General features: G+C 48.9%; 1 protein-coding gene across 4 annotated transcripts in view; it reads right to left on the bottom strand.

Annotated features, from left to right (window-relative positions):
* Positions 1-11: 11 nt before the first annotated feature.
* Positions 12-14,713, bottom strand: part of CLUAP1 (clusterin associated protein 1) — a 32,266-nt gene continuing 17,564 nt past the window's right edge. For 3 of the 4 annotated variants that reach the window (XM_073214598.1, XM_073214601.1, XM_073214600.1), the window contains 5 exons: positions 14,486-14,627; positions 12,631-12,703; positions 6,187-6,294; positions 5,768-5,823; positions 1,447-2,529 (listed from right to left, as the gene is read on the bottom strand). In XM_073214598.1, coding sequence (XP_073070699.1) covers positions 2,380-2,529; positions 5,768-5,823; positions 6,187-6,294; positions 12,631-12,703; positions 14,486-14,627 — 529 coding nt within the window. In that variant the 3' untranslated portion in view covers positions 1,447-2,379. Of the gene's footprint in view, positions 1,045-1,446; positions 2,530-5,767; positions 5,824-6,186; positions 6,295-12,630; positions 12,704-14,485; positions 14,628-14,713 lie in introns of those variants that run through there. The other variant, XM_073214599.1, reaches the window with a different exon arrangement.

The following is a 14,713-nucleotide window of genomic DNA, read 5'->3' on the forward strand; positions in this document are numbered from 1 at the left end:
GATCCCAAATGGACATCATCAAAACTTGCTTTTAAGCTTCGTCAGCCAGGAGCAGCCACCCTCCACCTGGGGCTACTTCAGCCCGACTTGCGGGGCAGTGCCCCGGTGCTCTGGGTCCCCTACCTGAGGCTTTACCAGTTTTACGTATAGACATATAGAAGTCCAGGTGTGAAGGTCATGAAGTCACCCTCAGCCTTCTCACCCCAAACAAATCAACCCAGCTGGGTCCCTAGTGTGTATGTTTTCAATGCACAGCATGAATTCCAGCAGGCCGGCTCCTAATGCAGACGCACCTCGCCAGCTTCCGCCTGCCTCTCATGAAAGGCCTTCCGCGGCAGGTGGGAGACAGACCCTTTCAGCTCCAGTCCCTCCGGTCCTGGGCCCTGGCAGCCGACAGTCCCCTGGGCCACGCTGACACTGGGTTTGACAGGGTGTGTCACTGACCACAGAGGACGTGCCTTGCTTTCAGATTTTACAGCTTAAAGGCTAACGGAGGAGGCTCTGCGTTCCTTCCTCCTGTCTTGGTCTAAAGGCCAACGGGTCTTCAGACTTCCCACTGAGGTCCTTGGACTGTTCTTGATGGCTACCATCAATAAAAATTGAGCACTTAAAATTCCTTTCATGTTTTCTGTCAATACTTGTATTTTAAAGAATTTTAAGAGGTCCTTAATTACACAGTTCAAAGACTGTCAGTAATGATCTAAATGCTAGTTTTTCACTGACCTATTCACATAATCTTCTTTGGGGCCTGAACCTGCTCTGCTGCTTGGCCATAAGGCACCTGTCCGTGTTTGACTCTGGGATCCTAAATTAGTGACAGAAATACATCAATAACTCCCATCAAGTACTTGAAGCTCCTTGGCTGACAGAAATTGCTCAAGTAAGGAAGCGCCACACCACGGTTAGGAGCTGCACAAAGTTGGTTAATCAGGGGACCAAGGAGGACGGCCAAGAGGTGGTGAGACGAGCCCGTGGCTGCCGCTGCGTGTCTGCGGGTGTGTGTCGTCTGCAGCTTGTAGACAGAACAGACTCCCGTGTCAATGTCTGTTCGATGAAAGCATCACATAAGGAAGAAGAAACATATTTTTTGTTTTTCCAAAAAAAAGTCAGCTCAGACTCAAGTAAGCCAAAGCTGTAACGTGCCAGAGGACGCAGTGACTCCTGCACCTGGGGCCACAGCCCCCGGGGCGGGCAGCCTGGCTCCCGCCGCGCCCATTTCCTTTCCGCTGATCACTTCAAGATGACACACCTCGAATCACTGGTGGGGGCAACTGAGTGCTGAATGTTTAAGGGACGGGGAACTCTCACATATGAAATTCAGGAAAAGAAAATGGCAAAGATGATAGAAATATCTGTCATAGTCCAAAATGTACATGTACCATATTAACCTGTGAACCTTCTTTTGAATAAGTATTTATATGTTGTAGGTACAAATAAACAAAATAATTATATTTTGAAATAAAACTTATTTAATGATATAAAATATGGTATTAAATGCCTTTTTAAGAGATAAGTAACTTCACAAGTCTTCTGATTTTATAATTGAAAAATAAATGAGACTGCTCTGTGCCTTCCTTCCACACTAAAACGCACAGCTCAGCCTGTCTGCCGCTTCCCACCTCACAACAGGGGGGGCCCCAGTGCCACCCCACCGACCTCGAGTCCAGTCTGCTTTTTAAAGTCAGAGACAAGAAACTGTTCTGGTACTTTTTCCTTCAGTTGCTTTCCTGAGGAGGAATATCAGCCTTCTGAGAGAAAACGGAGTATTTATAATCTAAAGCATCTCTGCTGACTTTGAAGGAAAGCTGTTTTTCATCTAACTTCGCTTACTTGAACTGAAAGCTTTAGTCCACAAAATACATTTAGAGCTAGGTGTTGTGAGCATGCAGGAGAAGGGAGTAAGACTCTGAAATGAAATAAAGGCTAGAATGAAAAGCTGATGAGCAGCCAGTGTTCTAAGGGCACGTGCGGCCCCGGGCAAACGCCCCTCGAGGCCCCGGAGAGGAGCGCCCGTGCCCAGGCCCAGCCCTGGCTCGGTCCCACCGGCTCTTAGAAGAAACATCTGGCAACTACAATAGCCAAGTCTTCATAATGTTGATCCTTATTTCTTCCCGAGTTTTAGTCTTGTGAATGTGAATCATTAGGAACACATGCAATTTCCCAAGTTTCAAAAGACAGATAAGGCAAAAAAAAGTCATGTCTGGTGCCCGCTTGGGGTCGTGTCTGAGCTCTGCGGAGAACGCGGGAGGCTAAAGCAGAAGCAGGCACCGCCTCCCCAGCAGCGAGTCCAGCTGGCTGATTATTCCCTCCTAACCTTCCAGCTTCCCATTTACCTACGAATCTGGGGGGTTAATCTGCCTGGGTGCCGCAACAAGCAGGTCAGAAGTCGTCGTCACTCTCATCCAGGGGCTCAGGTCTCCGGACCCCGCGGCGGCCCTTAGGTGGGGAGGCAGCGATGCTCTCATCTTCCAAGTCGTCATCCTCCTCTTCGCCATCTTCCATGTCGATCTCACTGTCCTCTGAGTCCTCCTGAAGGAGAAAGACAGCAAATGCCACTGTCGGTCCCCTCCTCACTGACACACCTTGTCAGCACAGAGCCTACCTCTTTTTTACTTGCGGCTCGATAACTAGCAACCCCCATGTGAAGGGAGCGCTTGGCAGAGCAGCAGCCGGGCTGTGAGAGCAGAAGAAGGGGATCAACATCAGATATCATTGCCAAAATACAGACGCAAACACATCACGTGACCAGTACCCGCACACACCAACGTGTGCCCAAGTTTGCTGCAGGGCCGGCTTTCCCACTGCTGCCTCAGAGACACCTTGGGGTCTGCACCGAGGCCTGCTGGGGGTCCAGACCCACCAGGGGCTTGGAGAGGGGACAGGGGGGCTTATTTTGGCTTTTGCCAGACTGGGGATGGAAAGTCACACAGGAAATGAACATAAAGAGCAAAATAAGAAGCACTCTTCTCGTCATCCAGACCTACAGCGAACATCTGAGCTGGATTTTAAAGCTGGTTCACCTGCAGCCCCGGTAAACCAGGATCGTCGTTCACTCTATCCAGATCATTCGACCAGCACACATACACACATGCTGCAGTTACCTTCTTAAAAAGAAGAGAACAAAACCCTCGAACTTCATGCCACCTTCCCGTCCGGCTACTCTGCCCCACCTCTCTATCACCTTGTGCCAGGGCCGTCTGACCAAGACTTGGACTCACTGCCCCCCAAGCACGCTCTCGTCTGGCTCCCACCCCACCAGCTTCGATGGAAGCACTCTGCAGTCCTAACCCCTGGGTGACCCTCAGCTCTCATTTGGCCATGGGCTGCATCTGACCCAGGACCTCTCTGTGCTGCAGGGTGCCCTTCTCTCGGGGCGCCTGCTCCCCCACACTGGTGTCCTCGTGTACTCCTCCCTCTTCATCTCCTTGCCCACGCCATGCAGGGCCAGCTCAGGCCCGTGGGCCTCCCCTCCTCTGTTCTCTTCCCAAGCAGTCACATGTGTTCGTGTGGCATGAGTCCTCCTAGCTGTGGATGGCTCCCCAGATTCAATCTACAGCTCAGATGTGACCCTCCAACTCCAGACCTGAATTTCAAATGGCTACTCAGCACCGGCATGTGGGCATCCAGCAGGCAGCTCACACTTACATCCAGAATCAAACTGCTGACTGCCCTCCAAGCCCCCTCCTCGGGCCTGCCCCACCTCAGGAAGTGAAACTGCTTTCAGCTGGTTCGCCACGACTGAGGCACCTTCATTTCTCTGCCTCTTAACACCCACCCAGCTAGCAGAACGTCATGGCTGTGACCTTGGAAACTGACCCAGAATCTGGCTACTGCCCAACACCAGCTGCACTCCGTAGGCTAAGCAGCCATCACCACCCCTGGCCTGGACTATGGTGGAAGCCACCTAACTGGTTTCTCCGAAACGCCACTCAGCTCTTCCCCTCCAGTGCACTCAGAGAAGACACGAGTCCCTGTCACACTGCAAAGCCCCCGGTGCCCCCGCTGCCCCTTGCCACTCCTGCCCCACCTTTACTCCACCCCAGCCTTGCTGCCACCTGTGGCCCCCAAGGGCAGGCCACATTCCCCGCACCTCAGATGCCCCTCCCCAGCACATCCCTGCTTTCACTCAGGCCTCTGTCCCAATGTCACCTTGTCAAGAGGCCTTCCCTGACCAATCAGAGATGTTAATGTCCTCTCTCAACCCTGTCTCGGTCCCCTAAACCCACTTTTTCTTCTTACCACTATGACCCCTGATGTATTCACTTGATCACTGCTGGAGTGCAAGCTTCAGAAAGGCAGGGCTTGTTCCTGCTCACAGCTGTATCCCCATACTCCATAACAGCACGTGGCACCTGACAGGCACTCAGTAGTATCTGCTGAGTGAATGAGTGAACACGAAGGGGATGAGCCCCTACGCTGAGGAGAACTCGAGGCAACAGCTCCCTGAAATGAATGAACAATCATGACAGGCACTGCAGCTAAGGCATCACCTCCATGAGGAGAAAGCTACACAAATGAGCCAGCAGATTGCGAGGCTGGCCAGTGCTCCCAGCAGCAGCACCCACACCGCGCCTCCCCTACCACTGTCTCGAATGGGAAGATGGGTGGACAGAGCTATGTGACCATCCATCCCCTACTTTGTTAAAAATCTCTGAAAACTGTCTCCTATGAATTCAGGACCCCATCTTCTCGGTGTTTCCTGCCCAGCAAACCTGAGTGACCTCTCCCTCCTGTGAACAGTATATGCCACTGCTGCAGGAACAGCAGGCCCATGCTTGTCTCCGTGCAGCCACTGTGCCATGCTCCAGGCACACAGAGCGTTCCAGCTGACGGGAGGCCTGTCGTCTGCCAGTCCAGTCACCTTCGCCCTTGGGCCAAGCAGCACTGCCAGGGGATGAATGAAGCAGGCAGGCCCGGAGTGGCAGATGGTGCGGCCCCAATAGCTGGGCCCCGGGAAGGGCCCTTGTTGCCTGTTCTGGCTAGTTTCCCAGTCGGTGACCCACTTGGCAGCACTCCAGGTGCGTTCACCTGACGCTGCAGCCTCCCGCCCTGCCTTTCCCTGGCCCTGGTCCTGGTCTTCGGGGAGCCTCCTTCTCATGCTCACTCCCCAGAAGGGGGCTAGAGGGTGGACTGGACTTGCCCTGGGGCCCTTGGCAGCACCCCTTCTGTCCTGGGTTACAGCTCAAGAGCCTGAGGACCTCGTTTGTCTCTTGGCTCAGCACCTGCCCCTCCCCCTGAGCACAAGGGCCATGAGGTCATTTCACTGTCCCCTGTGGGCCCACTTTGAGTGGTTTCCTGCCCAGAAGACAGGAGCATCACTTGGGGAAGAGTGTCTGCTAGCCCTGAGCAGGTTGGCACACATGCACACACACACACACACAAGCCCTGAGCGGATGGGCACGCATGCACACACACACAATCCAGCAGGCGGGCACGTGTGCACACGCACACATGCTGTGGCGGAAGTGAGCACCGACGGCTTTCTGGAGCGCAGTCGTGCCTCTACTTAAGCGCTGCTGCTGCGCCCACCTTTGGAAAGAAAGAATGGAAAGAACAGTGAGAAGCGGAAGGTGCAGCAAGCACGTTCACTTGAAAGAGAAGAAATGAGCCATCAGCAAGCAAAATCTAGCTCCTTCGGGGGCCAAATTCTGCCACAAACCCAGCGCTGGGCCAGGCTGAGCGGCAGCACCGCGCCCAGACACACGTAGCCCCTTGGCAGCTCGTCTACGAGGACAGCCCAGGAGCAGGAGGAGCCGGGCACACTCACATCGTCATCCGAGTCTCCCCCCTGCATTGTGCCCACGATGCGTTTGCTGAGTCTTTCTGAGGAGAATAAAAGCATGAAGAAATTAGGAAAACCTTGTAAAATAAGGCAGGAAGCCTTAGATTTTCATTCAAGATTTTCTTTCTTTGGAAAATTGGGAAAAAGAAGAATCACACTAAAAAAGTTTACTTAATTAAGTAACATGCAAGTAAGAATCAGCTTTCCTAGGACCACAGGTAAGAGCATTCGATGACCACGGAGCAGGTTAAGGGCTGAATCCTCATCAACAGGGCAGAATCAGCCCGGGAGCAGCACCCTGGCAGTGGGCTTCCAGGCCCTGATGCTAGGCAACTGTGACCAGCCCTGGCCATGGCGCTGTGACGGGGCACAGGGAGGGGGGCGAGAGAAAGAGGCGGCGGCACCTTTCACGAGGCCCTCCATGGCCATCCGCGGCTCGGACAGCCGTCTCTCTTCCAGCTCGCTGTCAGAGTCATCGTCCTCCCGGACGTCAATGTCGGAGTCACGATTGCCTGGCAGGAACACAAGCAGGCGGGACAAAGTGTGGCTGCATCGCTGCTTCTAAAGCAGCCCCTGTCCAGCACGGCGCTTGTGCAAAAGCCACCCACCCTTCTCAGCCTTTCTTTTGATAACGTTAGATTTACTAGACTCTTGGGATTTGCCTGTAGATATACAGCAAAGACCTTTAACACAGATAATGATATGCTGTTGTTTTTTTAAACCATTTCCAAAGAGAGAAAACAGTGAGTCAGGACACATCAATTAGAAACACTATTTCAGGATGTGAAACTAAAACTGGATAACCAGCTGTCAAAGTAGCTGGAAGTTCTTGGTTAGTTGATGGGAAAAAAACATTCCACTCAGTGTTAGGCTGTGTTCCCAGAGCTCGAGCTCCTTGAGGACGGCAAAGGCAAGGGGGCGGAGCCTGCCAATGACGTCAGCAAGTGCTCAAAACAAGGCTGGAGTGAGGAGGCCAGGCCAGGATGGGCAACGAAAATGGGTGCTGGTGATGTTCCTTACTAGGAATAATTCCGCTGTAAAGATATCTAAAGAGGTCACTCCCAGGGCAATGGCCTTTCACATTAAATTCATGAATACTCTTCTGGAGTCTTGTGTAGGTTGGAGATTTCCCAGGGGAAACCTACAGAAGGAGTTTCCACACTGGGGAGAAAAGGCTTCCTCGCCCAGGGAGAGGCACAGCTGGGAGGGACGGAACGGGAGCAGTCTGACCGCTGACTCAGCATCAGTTGGGGTAGATGGTAACTGTCAGTCTACAAAAAGGTGTGGCTTCAGCCCTTCTGTAAGAGGGTAATGAACCAGCAGCTGAGGCCAGCCGGGCACTGAGCGAAGGTCTTGGGCTTCCTTCAGCCACGGAGAGAAGAGCCAGGCTCTCTGGCAGGGAGGGGCAACCCAGGGCGGTGGGGAAGGTGTCAGCAGTAGCATCCTACAGGACTTCAACACGACTGATGTGGGGACTGCCACTTCACAAAAGCCTTACAGAGAATACAATTAAATATTAACACAGGTAAAGACTACAAAATGACATCACTACTCAACTTAGTTTACTTTTTACTTCATCCAGGAAAATCATGACATTAAATCCTTACACCATGCACTATAAAGTAAACAATAATATGAATTTTAAAATTACTTTAATACATGTTTCTGGGTCCATATGAAATAATATTGACAAGGACAACTCAAAGCAGTACACTGAAGGCTGAGCAGAATAACTAAAGTTAAACACATGAGGACATTGGGATCACTGAGTTGTCAGTGATGTGGTGAAATTAGGTATAGTGAGAGAAATCAGGAAAACAATTCCATTCACAATTGCATCAAAAAGAGTAAAATACCTAGGAATAAACCTAACCAAGGAAGTGAAAGACCTATACTCTGAAAACTATAAGACACTCATGAGAGAAATTGAAGATCCCAATAAATGGAAACACATCTCATGTTCATGGATAGGAAGAATTAATATTGTCAAAACGGCCACCCTGCCTAAAGCAATCTACAGATTGAATGCAATCCCTATCAAAATACCAACAGCATTCTTCAATGAACTAGAGCAAATAGTTCGAAAATTCATACGGAACCACAAAAGGCCCTGAATAACCAAAGCAATCCTGAGAAGGAGGAATAAAGCAGAGGAGATTATGCTCCCCAACTTCAAGCTCTACTACAAAGCCAAGGTAATCAAGATAATTTGGTACTGGCACAAGAACAGACCCATAGACCAATGGAACAGACTAGAGAGCCCAGATATAAACCCAAGCATATATTAATATATGATAAAGCAGCCATGGATATACAATGGGGAAATGACAACCTCTTCAACAGATGGTGTTGGCAAAACTGGACAGCTACATGCAAGAGAATGGAACTGGATTATTGTCTAACCCCATACACAAAAGTAAACTCAAAATGGATCAAAGACCTGAATGTAAGTCATGAAACCATAAAACTCTTAGAAGAAAATATAGGCAAAAATCTCTTGAATATAAACATGAGCACCTTTTTCCTGGACACATCTCCTCAGGCAAGGGAAACAAAAGCAAAAATGAACAAATGGGACTACATCAAACTAAAAAGCTTCTGTACAGCAAAGGACACCATCAGCAGAACAAAAAGGCACCCTACAGTATGGAGAATATATTTGTAAATGACATATCCGACAAGGGGTTAACACCCAAAATATATAAAGAACTCACACGCCTCAATACCCAAAAATCAAATAATCCTATTAAAAAATGGGCCAAGGATATGAACAGACACTTCTCCAACTAAGAAATTCAGCTGGCCAACAGGCACATGAAAAGATGCTCCACATCATTAATTATCAGGGAAATGCAAATTAAAACCACAGTGAAGTATCACCTCACACCAGTAAGGATGGCCAACATCGAAAAGACAAGGAACAACAAATGCTGGCAAAGAAGTGGAGAAAGGTGAACCCTCCTACACTGCTAGTGGGAATGTAAAATATAAAGCAGTATGGAGGTTCCTCAAAAAACTAAAAATAGAAATACCATTTGACCCAGGAATTCCACTCTTAGGAATTTACTCAAATAAAAACAACTTCTCAGATTCAAAGACATATGCACCCCTATGTTTATCAAAGCACTATTTATAATAGTCAATATATGGGAGCAACCTAAGTGTCCATCAGTAGATAGATGGAATACTATTCAGCCATAAGAAAGAAACAAATCCTACCATCTGCAACAACATGAATGGAGTTAGAGGGTATTATGCTCAGTGAAATAAGTCAGGCAAAGAAAGACAAATACCTAATGATTTCCCTCATTTGTGGAGTATAACAACGAAGCAAAACTGAAGGAACAAAATAACAGCAGACTCACAGACTCCAAGAAGGGACCAGGGAATACCAAAGAGGATGGATGGGGGAGGGTGGGGGGTGGGAGGGAGAAGGGGATTGTGGGGTATCATGATTGGTGCACATGGTGTGTGTGGGGTCACAGGGAGGGCAGTGTAGCTCAGAAAGCACAAATAGGGGCTCTGTGGCATCTTGCTGCACTGATGGACAGTGGCTGCAGTACGGTGTGGGGGGGACTCGATAGTGGGGGTTAATGTAGTAACCACATTGTTTTTCTTGTGAAACCTTCATAAGAGTGTATATCAATGATACCTTAATAAAAAAAAAATTAGGTATGGTGGACAAGGGTGCCAGTGTGATTCAATGGGGAAAGGATGGGCTTTCCAAAAAATGGTGCTGGGACAACTGGATAGGATGAGGTTGGACCCCTACGTCACATCATACACAAAAAATAATTCAAGATGGATCAGGGACTTAAATAAGAGTTAAAACTGTAAAAGTCCTAGAAGAAAACATTGGAGTAAATCTCAGTAACCTTAAATTAGGCAGTGTTTTTTTAGATATGACATTAAAAGCACAATTAACAAGAAAAAAACTGATAAACTGGACCTCATTAAAACTATGCCATAGAGGACATCATCAAGAAAACGACAAAAATGGCCCATAGAATGAAAGTAAGAATTTGCAGATTACAAATCCATAAGGGTCTAATACCAGAAAGTATAAAGAACTCTTACAACTCTTACAGAATGTATAAAGAAAAATAACTCAATTTTAAAACATGCAAAGGACTTCAACAGACATCTCTCCAAAGAAGACATAAAAATGGCCAAAAGCACATAAAATGATGCCCCATTCCATCAGCCACCAGAAAAATTCAAATCCAAAGCACAGTGAGATCCTGCTTCATACCCACTTAAACCGCAGGCAGTTTCTCCTTTCATATCAGCACTGCCCAACTGAAACGTGCCAGCCACAGATGTAATTTAAAATCTCTAGGAACTACATAAAAGTAAAAAGAAACAGGTGAATTAATTTGGTAATATATTTTATTTCACCTGATATATATAAAATGTCATTTCAATAAGCAACCCATGTAAAAAATTATTAATGAGTACTTTTACTTTTCTTTCGTACAACATCCTCAAGTCTGGTGTTTATTTTCCACAAACAGTGCATCTTACTTTGAACTAGCCACATTTTAAGTGCCTGAGAGCGGCACATGCTTGTGGCTAGGTATACTGGATACAGTGTCTGACACACAGTAGGCACACAGTAAATAAACGTTAAATGCATGAATATCTACTCTCTGCAACACCATAAAAACTGAACTATAGCAAGGTTTCTCAAGTCCTTTCCAGAAATTTCTGGGTCATTTATGAATTCAGAGGACTTTTTAAGTTCCTAATGCTACAGTGCTGAATCCTACAGAAGATAGTTAAAAACTTACCACCTCCAAGGTTTAAAAGAATGATGGGAAGATGAACAGCTGTCATGGACATCTGAACAAAGTCCTGGAGCTGTCTAACCTAAGGGGCCCCTCCAGCATTCGCCCCTCTCTAACCACTCAGACTTTCTGCCCCACGCCCCTTACTCCAAACCCCCAAAGCCAAATCCCAGTGAGTTCACCTCCTGTTCAACAGATTCGTACCTATCAGATATGAGCCCTTCAAGCACATGACCCACCTTCCAACTCATGTGACCTGCTTGAACTCGAGTCCTGCACATTCACACGTCCTCACTCGGCACATATCGTCCCCTCGCCTGGGCTCTGCTTCCCAAGCTGCCCCCTAACTCCCAGGATGCTCCTCATCTGGCATCTCCTTTCTCCCATTGTACTGATTTCATCTTTGCTTAAACAGCGTCCCCACCAGGAGACGACCCTCCGTTTAGAGCTACAACTCCGCCACACTCGCCGTCCCCCTGAGTGCTCTGCATTCGCCCCCACGCCCCTCTCCGCCTCTCCCGTGCAGCTCGCTCATGACCAGTCTCCTCTGGCTGGCATGTAGGACTGGCTGAGGCAAGGACCGCCGTCTTGCCCACCGATGCGCCCACAGCACAGCAATACTCACGACCGCTCTGTGGCCGTGAATCAGCTGCCTGCACAGAGTCCTGAACAAGGTGATCTCTCCCCGCTCTTGGATTCTGCTCATTCTTGTCCCTGATTCATGTCTTTGTACTAGATCTTTCTGTTCAGGGAAGTCTTTCACAGATGGGAAAATTCCGAAAGTCTCCCTTTACAGATTTCCCCCATGATCCCAACACTCTGGGCAGTGCTCACACATACGCAGAAAAGCAAAGAAAAGGAGCACATCCTAAGGTCAGGATGAATGGAACTAAGAAGGGTCCTTCATATTTTCATATTTTCCTAACTTCTTTGCCCACCCCAAGCTAATCAGCATTATCTATCAAGTTGGTTTAAACTGGAATTATCTTTCCAAAAAAACTAAATTGCAACACATGCTCAAAGAATCTTTGTCTTTCAAGAAATCCCGAACCTGTAGATCACAGAATTAAAGTCTGAGAACAGAAGAATAAAGCGAGATCACTGAGAAAGGTTCTGACGTGCTGGCCAGGGGACAGAGCAGGCAGGCAGCCAACAAGCCGGGGCCCTGGGAGCGGGAGAGGCCATGCAGGCGTGTCACCGAGGGCTGCCTCGGGCGCCCCTGACTGGCCTGGGGCCAGAAAGCTGACCGGCTGCTTTGGCTACAGAGGCCCTTGGAATTTCCCAAACTTGCCCTTGAGGACTTCTCAGCAATCCCTGCTCCCCTTCCACTTTCCTAAAACTCAGGAGGGACCAGCACAGACCAAATACAAAGGGAGAGAAGCACAGGAGGAAAGGACAGAAAGCGCGAGCACGCCTGAAGGCCCAAGTGTACTGGCCTCAAGCCTGTGGGAATGAAGTCAAAACAAAAGCCATCGAGACAAAAGTACGACAAGTGGGAGAAGCAACTCGAGCAATGTGGTGCCAATCCGGGCGCTGCTCTCAGGCTGGCCTCACGCCACACCAGCCAGTCACAGAGAGCACCCCTTCCCAGGACCTAGGTCTCACGCTAGGTGATCCCCATGTCCCTATAGCCGATGGCCTTACCAAACGACTTTGGATTATTTGGGGACAAATGGTGGGTGGGTGTGGTGGGGGACTATCTTCCAGCAAGTGACCACTTACACTGTATCATGATACATGCTTTCTAGCAGTTCGCCCTAAAACAACCAGCCCCACAGACCTCCAGGACCAAGCTTTCTTTTATAGTTGCATATTATATATAATTGAAACTTAACTGTATCATTTGAACAGGGGAAAACAGTCTTCTAGTTGGCATGGAAACCAAATGTGCTTTCAGTGTGATATGATCTAGAGCAGTCTCTTGAGCTCTTGAATGAGTTAAATAGAAAATAGAAAAGTTGAGAGAATTCCCTTTTGAAAATAAATCAAATGCACATGCACATTTTTCCAGGCGAATGTAAGTACAGCACAAACGCCTCTGAGTAAACAGTATGACCTTACCTGCACTCTTGAGGAGTCGGTTTTCTTCTTCCTTCAGCTTGTTCTGCATCAGACGTAGAGTATTTTCAGCTTCCTGAGGACAGGAGAAGAAGACCCAGAAGAGATGGCCCTTTGCGGACTGATTATTCTCTAGCACTGCGTGAGTCCCAGCACGACCAGGGAAGACCTAACTCCCCGAGGGAGAAGAGCGCCGCCGACACCCCCACACCCTGTCCCGCGACAGCTCACGGCCCTCGGGGCAGGAGGCTGCCCGCAGTGACCCTCTGACTGGCCCCCACTGCGTCCTGCTCCACCATCTGTCACGGCCTCCGGAGGAACCCGTATGGCCCAGCGAAACACCCAGCTGTGTGCCTGATGGGACATGGCACAGGAGCACATGCTTCACAGATGGCAGTACAGGCCTCTTGTTCTTGAAAGAATAAAGCACGAGTTTGATCATTTTTCTGCTCTGCACAGTCCAGCCCCAAAAGATGCCGAACAGTGGGAATGATCAGGATGAACAAAGAAGAAAATAAACACTAGTCTTAATTCCTGGGGAAACTGAAGCTAATACCTCAGTTAGGTTACAAATTGTGGCCCTGATTACTGTCGAGAGAGAATGGGAGAGGGAATTGGCTCTTAGTATTTTGTTGTTGTTCTAGACATAAAAATCAAGTACTGTGTTTCACACAGGAGATATTCCGAGGGACTGGGTGCTATAGTCAGAGGGCAGGTGTGAGCATAAGAGAAAAAGAGGCTGAGAGCCTGTGAAGAAGGAACAACATGAACCCCAAGCACAGCCCGGAACCTGGGGCGGCCCAGGCTATAAAACATGTGGGCGACTTATTTTCACCGGCCCTTTGCTATTCTTTCGCAGGCACCCAATGTTTAAAATGCCAGGAACTCTGGGCTTTTCACTGCCTTCAAAACATGCCTGCCCTGTGCTCCGGCCTGCCTCTGCCACACAGCGATGGTGACACTGGGTTCCTGGTCAGAATAAACACGAGCACACAATGTGTTAGTTCCTCACAACCAGCCTCCGCCTATTTCAAATGTTCAGGCCTGTAAGAAGGCTGGCATCACCTTTATACCAAAAGCTGTCAAGGACAGTGTGAGAAAGGGAGGCTGTAGACCAATTTCACCATGAGCATGCAGTCCAAGTGACTAGTCTTGGGTAAGCAGAAACGTCCCTAAGGGATACGGACAACTCAAAAAGTGACAGCAACTTGGCCCAATTTCCCTTGCTCTGAATTCTGTACTTATCAACTGGGGCTGGGATCCGAAATGCCCTTTCCTAAATGGCCTTCAACACTGGGATGAGAGGATCCTGTAAGACAGCTAGTCAGGTTCTGGGTCATGCGCATTCCCCATGGCAGCTGGCAAGCGGCGATCCCCCTTCACAAAGCAGTCGCTGACAGGCAGGTTGGGGTGACTCAGTTTGCCAGGGCTTGAACATCTCTGCATGAGGGGACCGAGCAAGTCTGTAGGTCAGTATTCAAGACCAGCTACATACTTTGTGGAACTCAGTGCAAAATGAAAGGTACTTAAAAATCATTAAGAAGTTCAAGCCAGTGACAGCAGAGCACTCAGCCAGCCAGCAGGGGCCCTCCTGAGCTCGAGCTTCCTGCGACCACCCCACTCACAGGTCAGCCCTGTGTATAGTCCAGGCTGACCCGACACCCAGGACACCTGACCCTCACGGATCTGACAGCCCAGGAGTGTGGGTTGTGCTCCCTGAGAGTGGTCTGCAGACTAGTCGGGAGGAAAAACATTCCCGGAAGTAGTTTTCACAGTGATATTTACGAACTGACACCTCCACAAGCACAGGATGCCACAGCAGGACTGGTGGGAACGGCGGGAGGGGCCGGACACTCGCCTCAAACCTCTCCTGCTCCATCCTGTGATGATCCTCCAGCTGTTGTTCCAAATAAGCCAGGTTTCGGAATTTCTCCAGATAAATGTCATATTGTTTTTGCAATTCCTCCTCCGTCTTCTCATACTCATCCATAAAGGCTGGCCTGGGATGACCAAATGTAACAAAGTGAAAGATTAATCTATATACAATAGTTTGAAACTGATATTCAGAGTTACAGATTCCATATGC

This window comes from Manis javanica, chromosome 10 (genome assembly GCF_040802235.1).
Source record: "Manis javanica isolate MJ-LG chromosome 10, MJ_LKY, whole genome shotgun sequence".
Classification (NCBI taxonomy): Eukaryota; Metazoa; Chordata; class Mammalia; order Pholidota; family Manidae; genus Manis; species Manis javanica.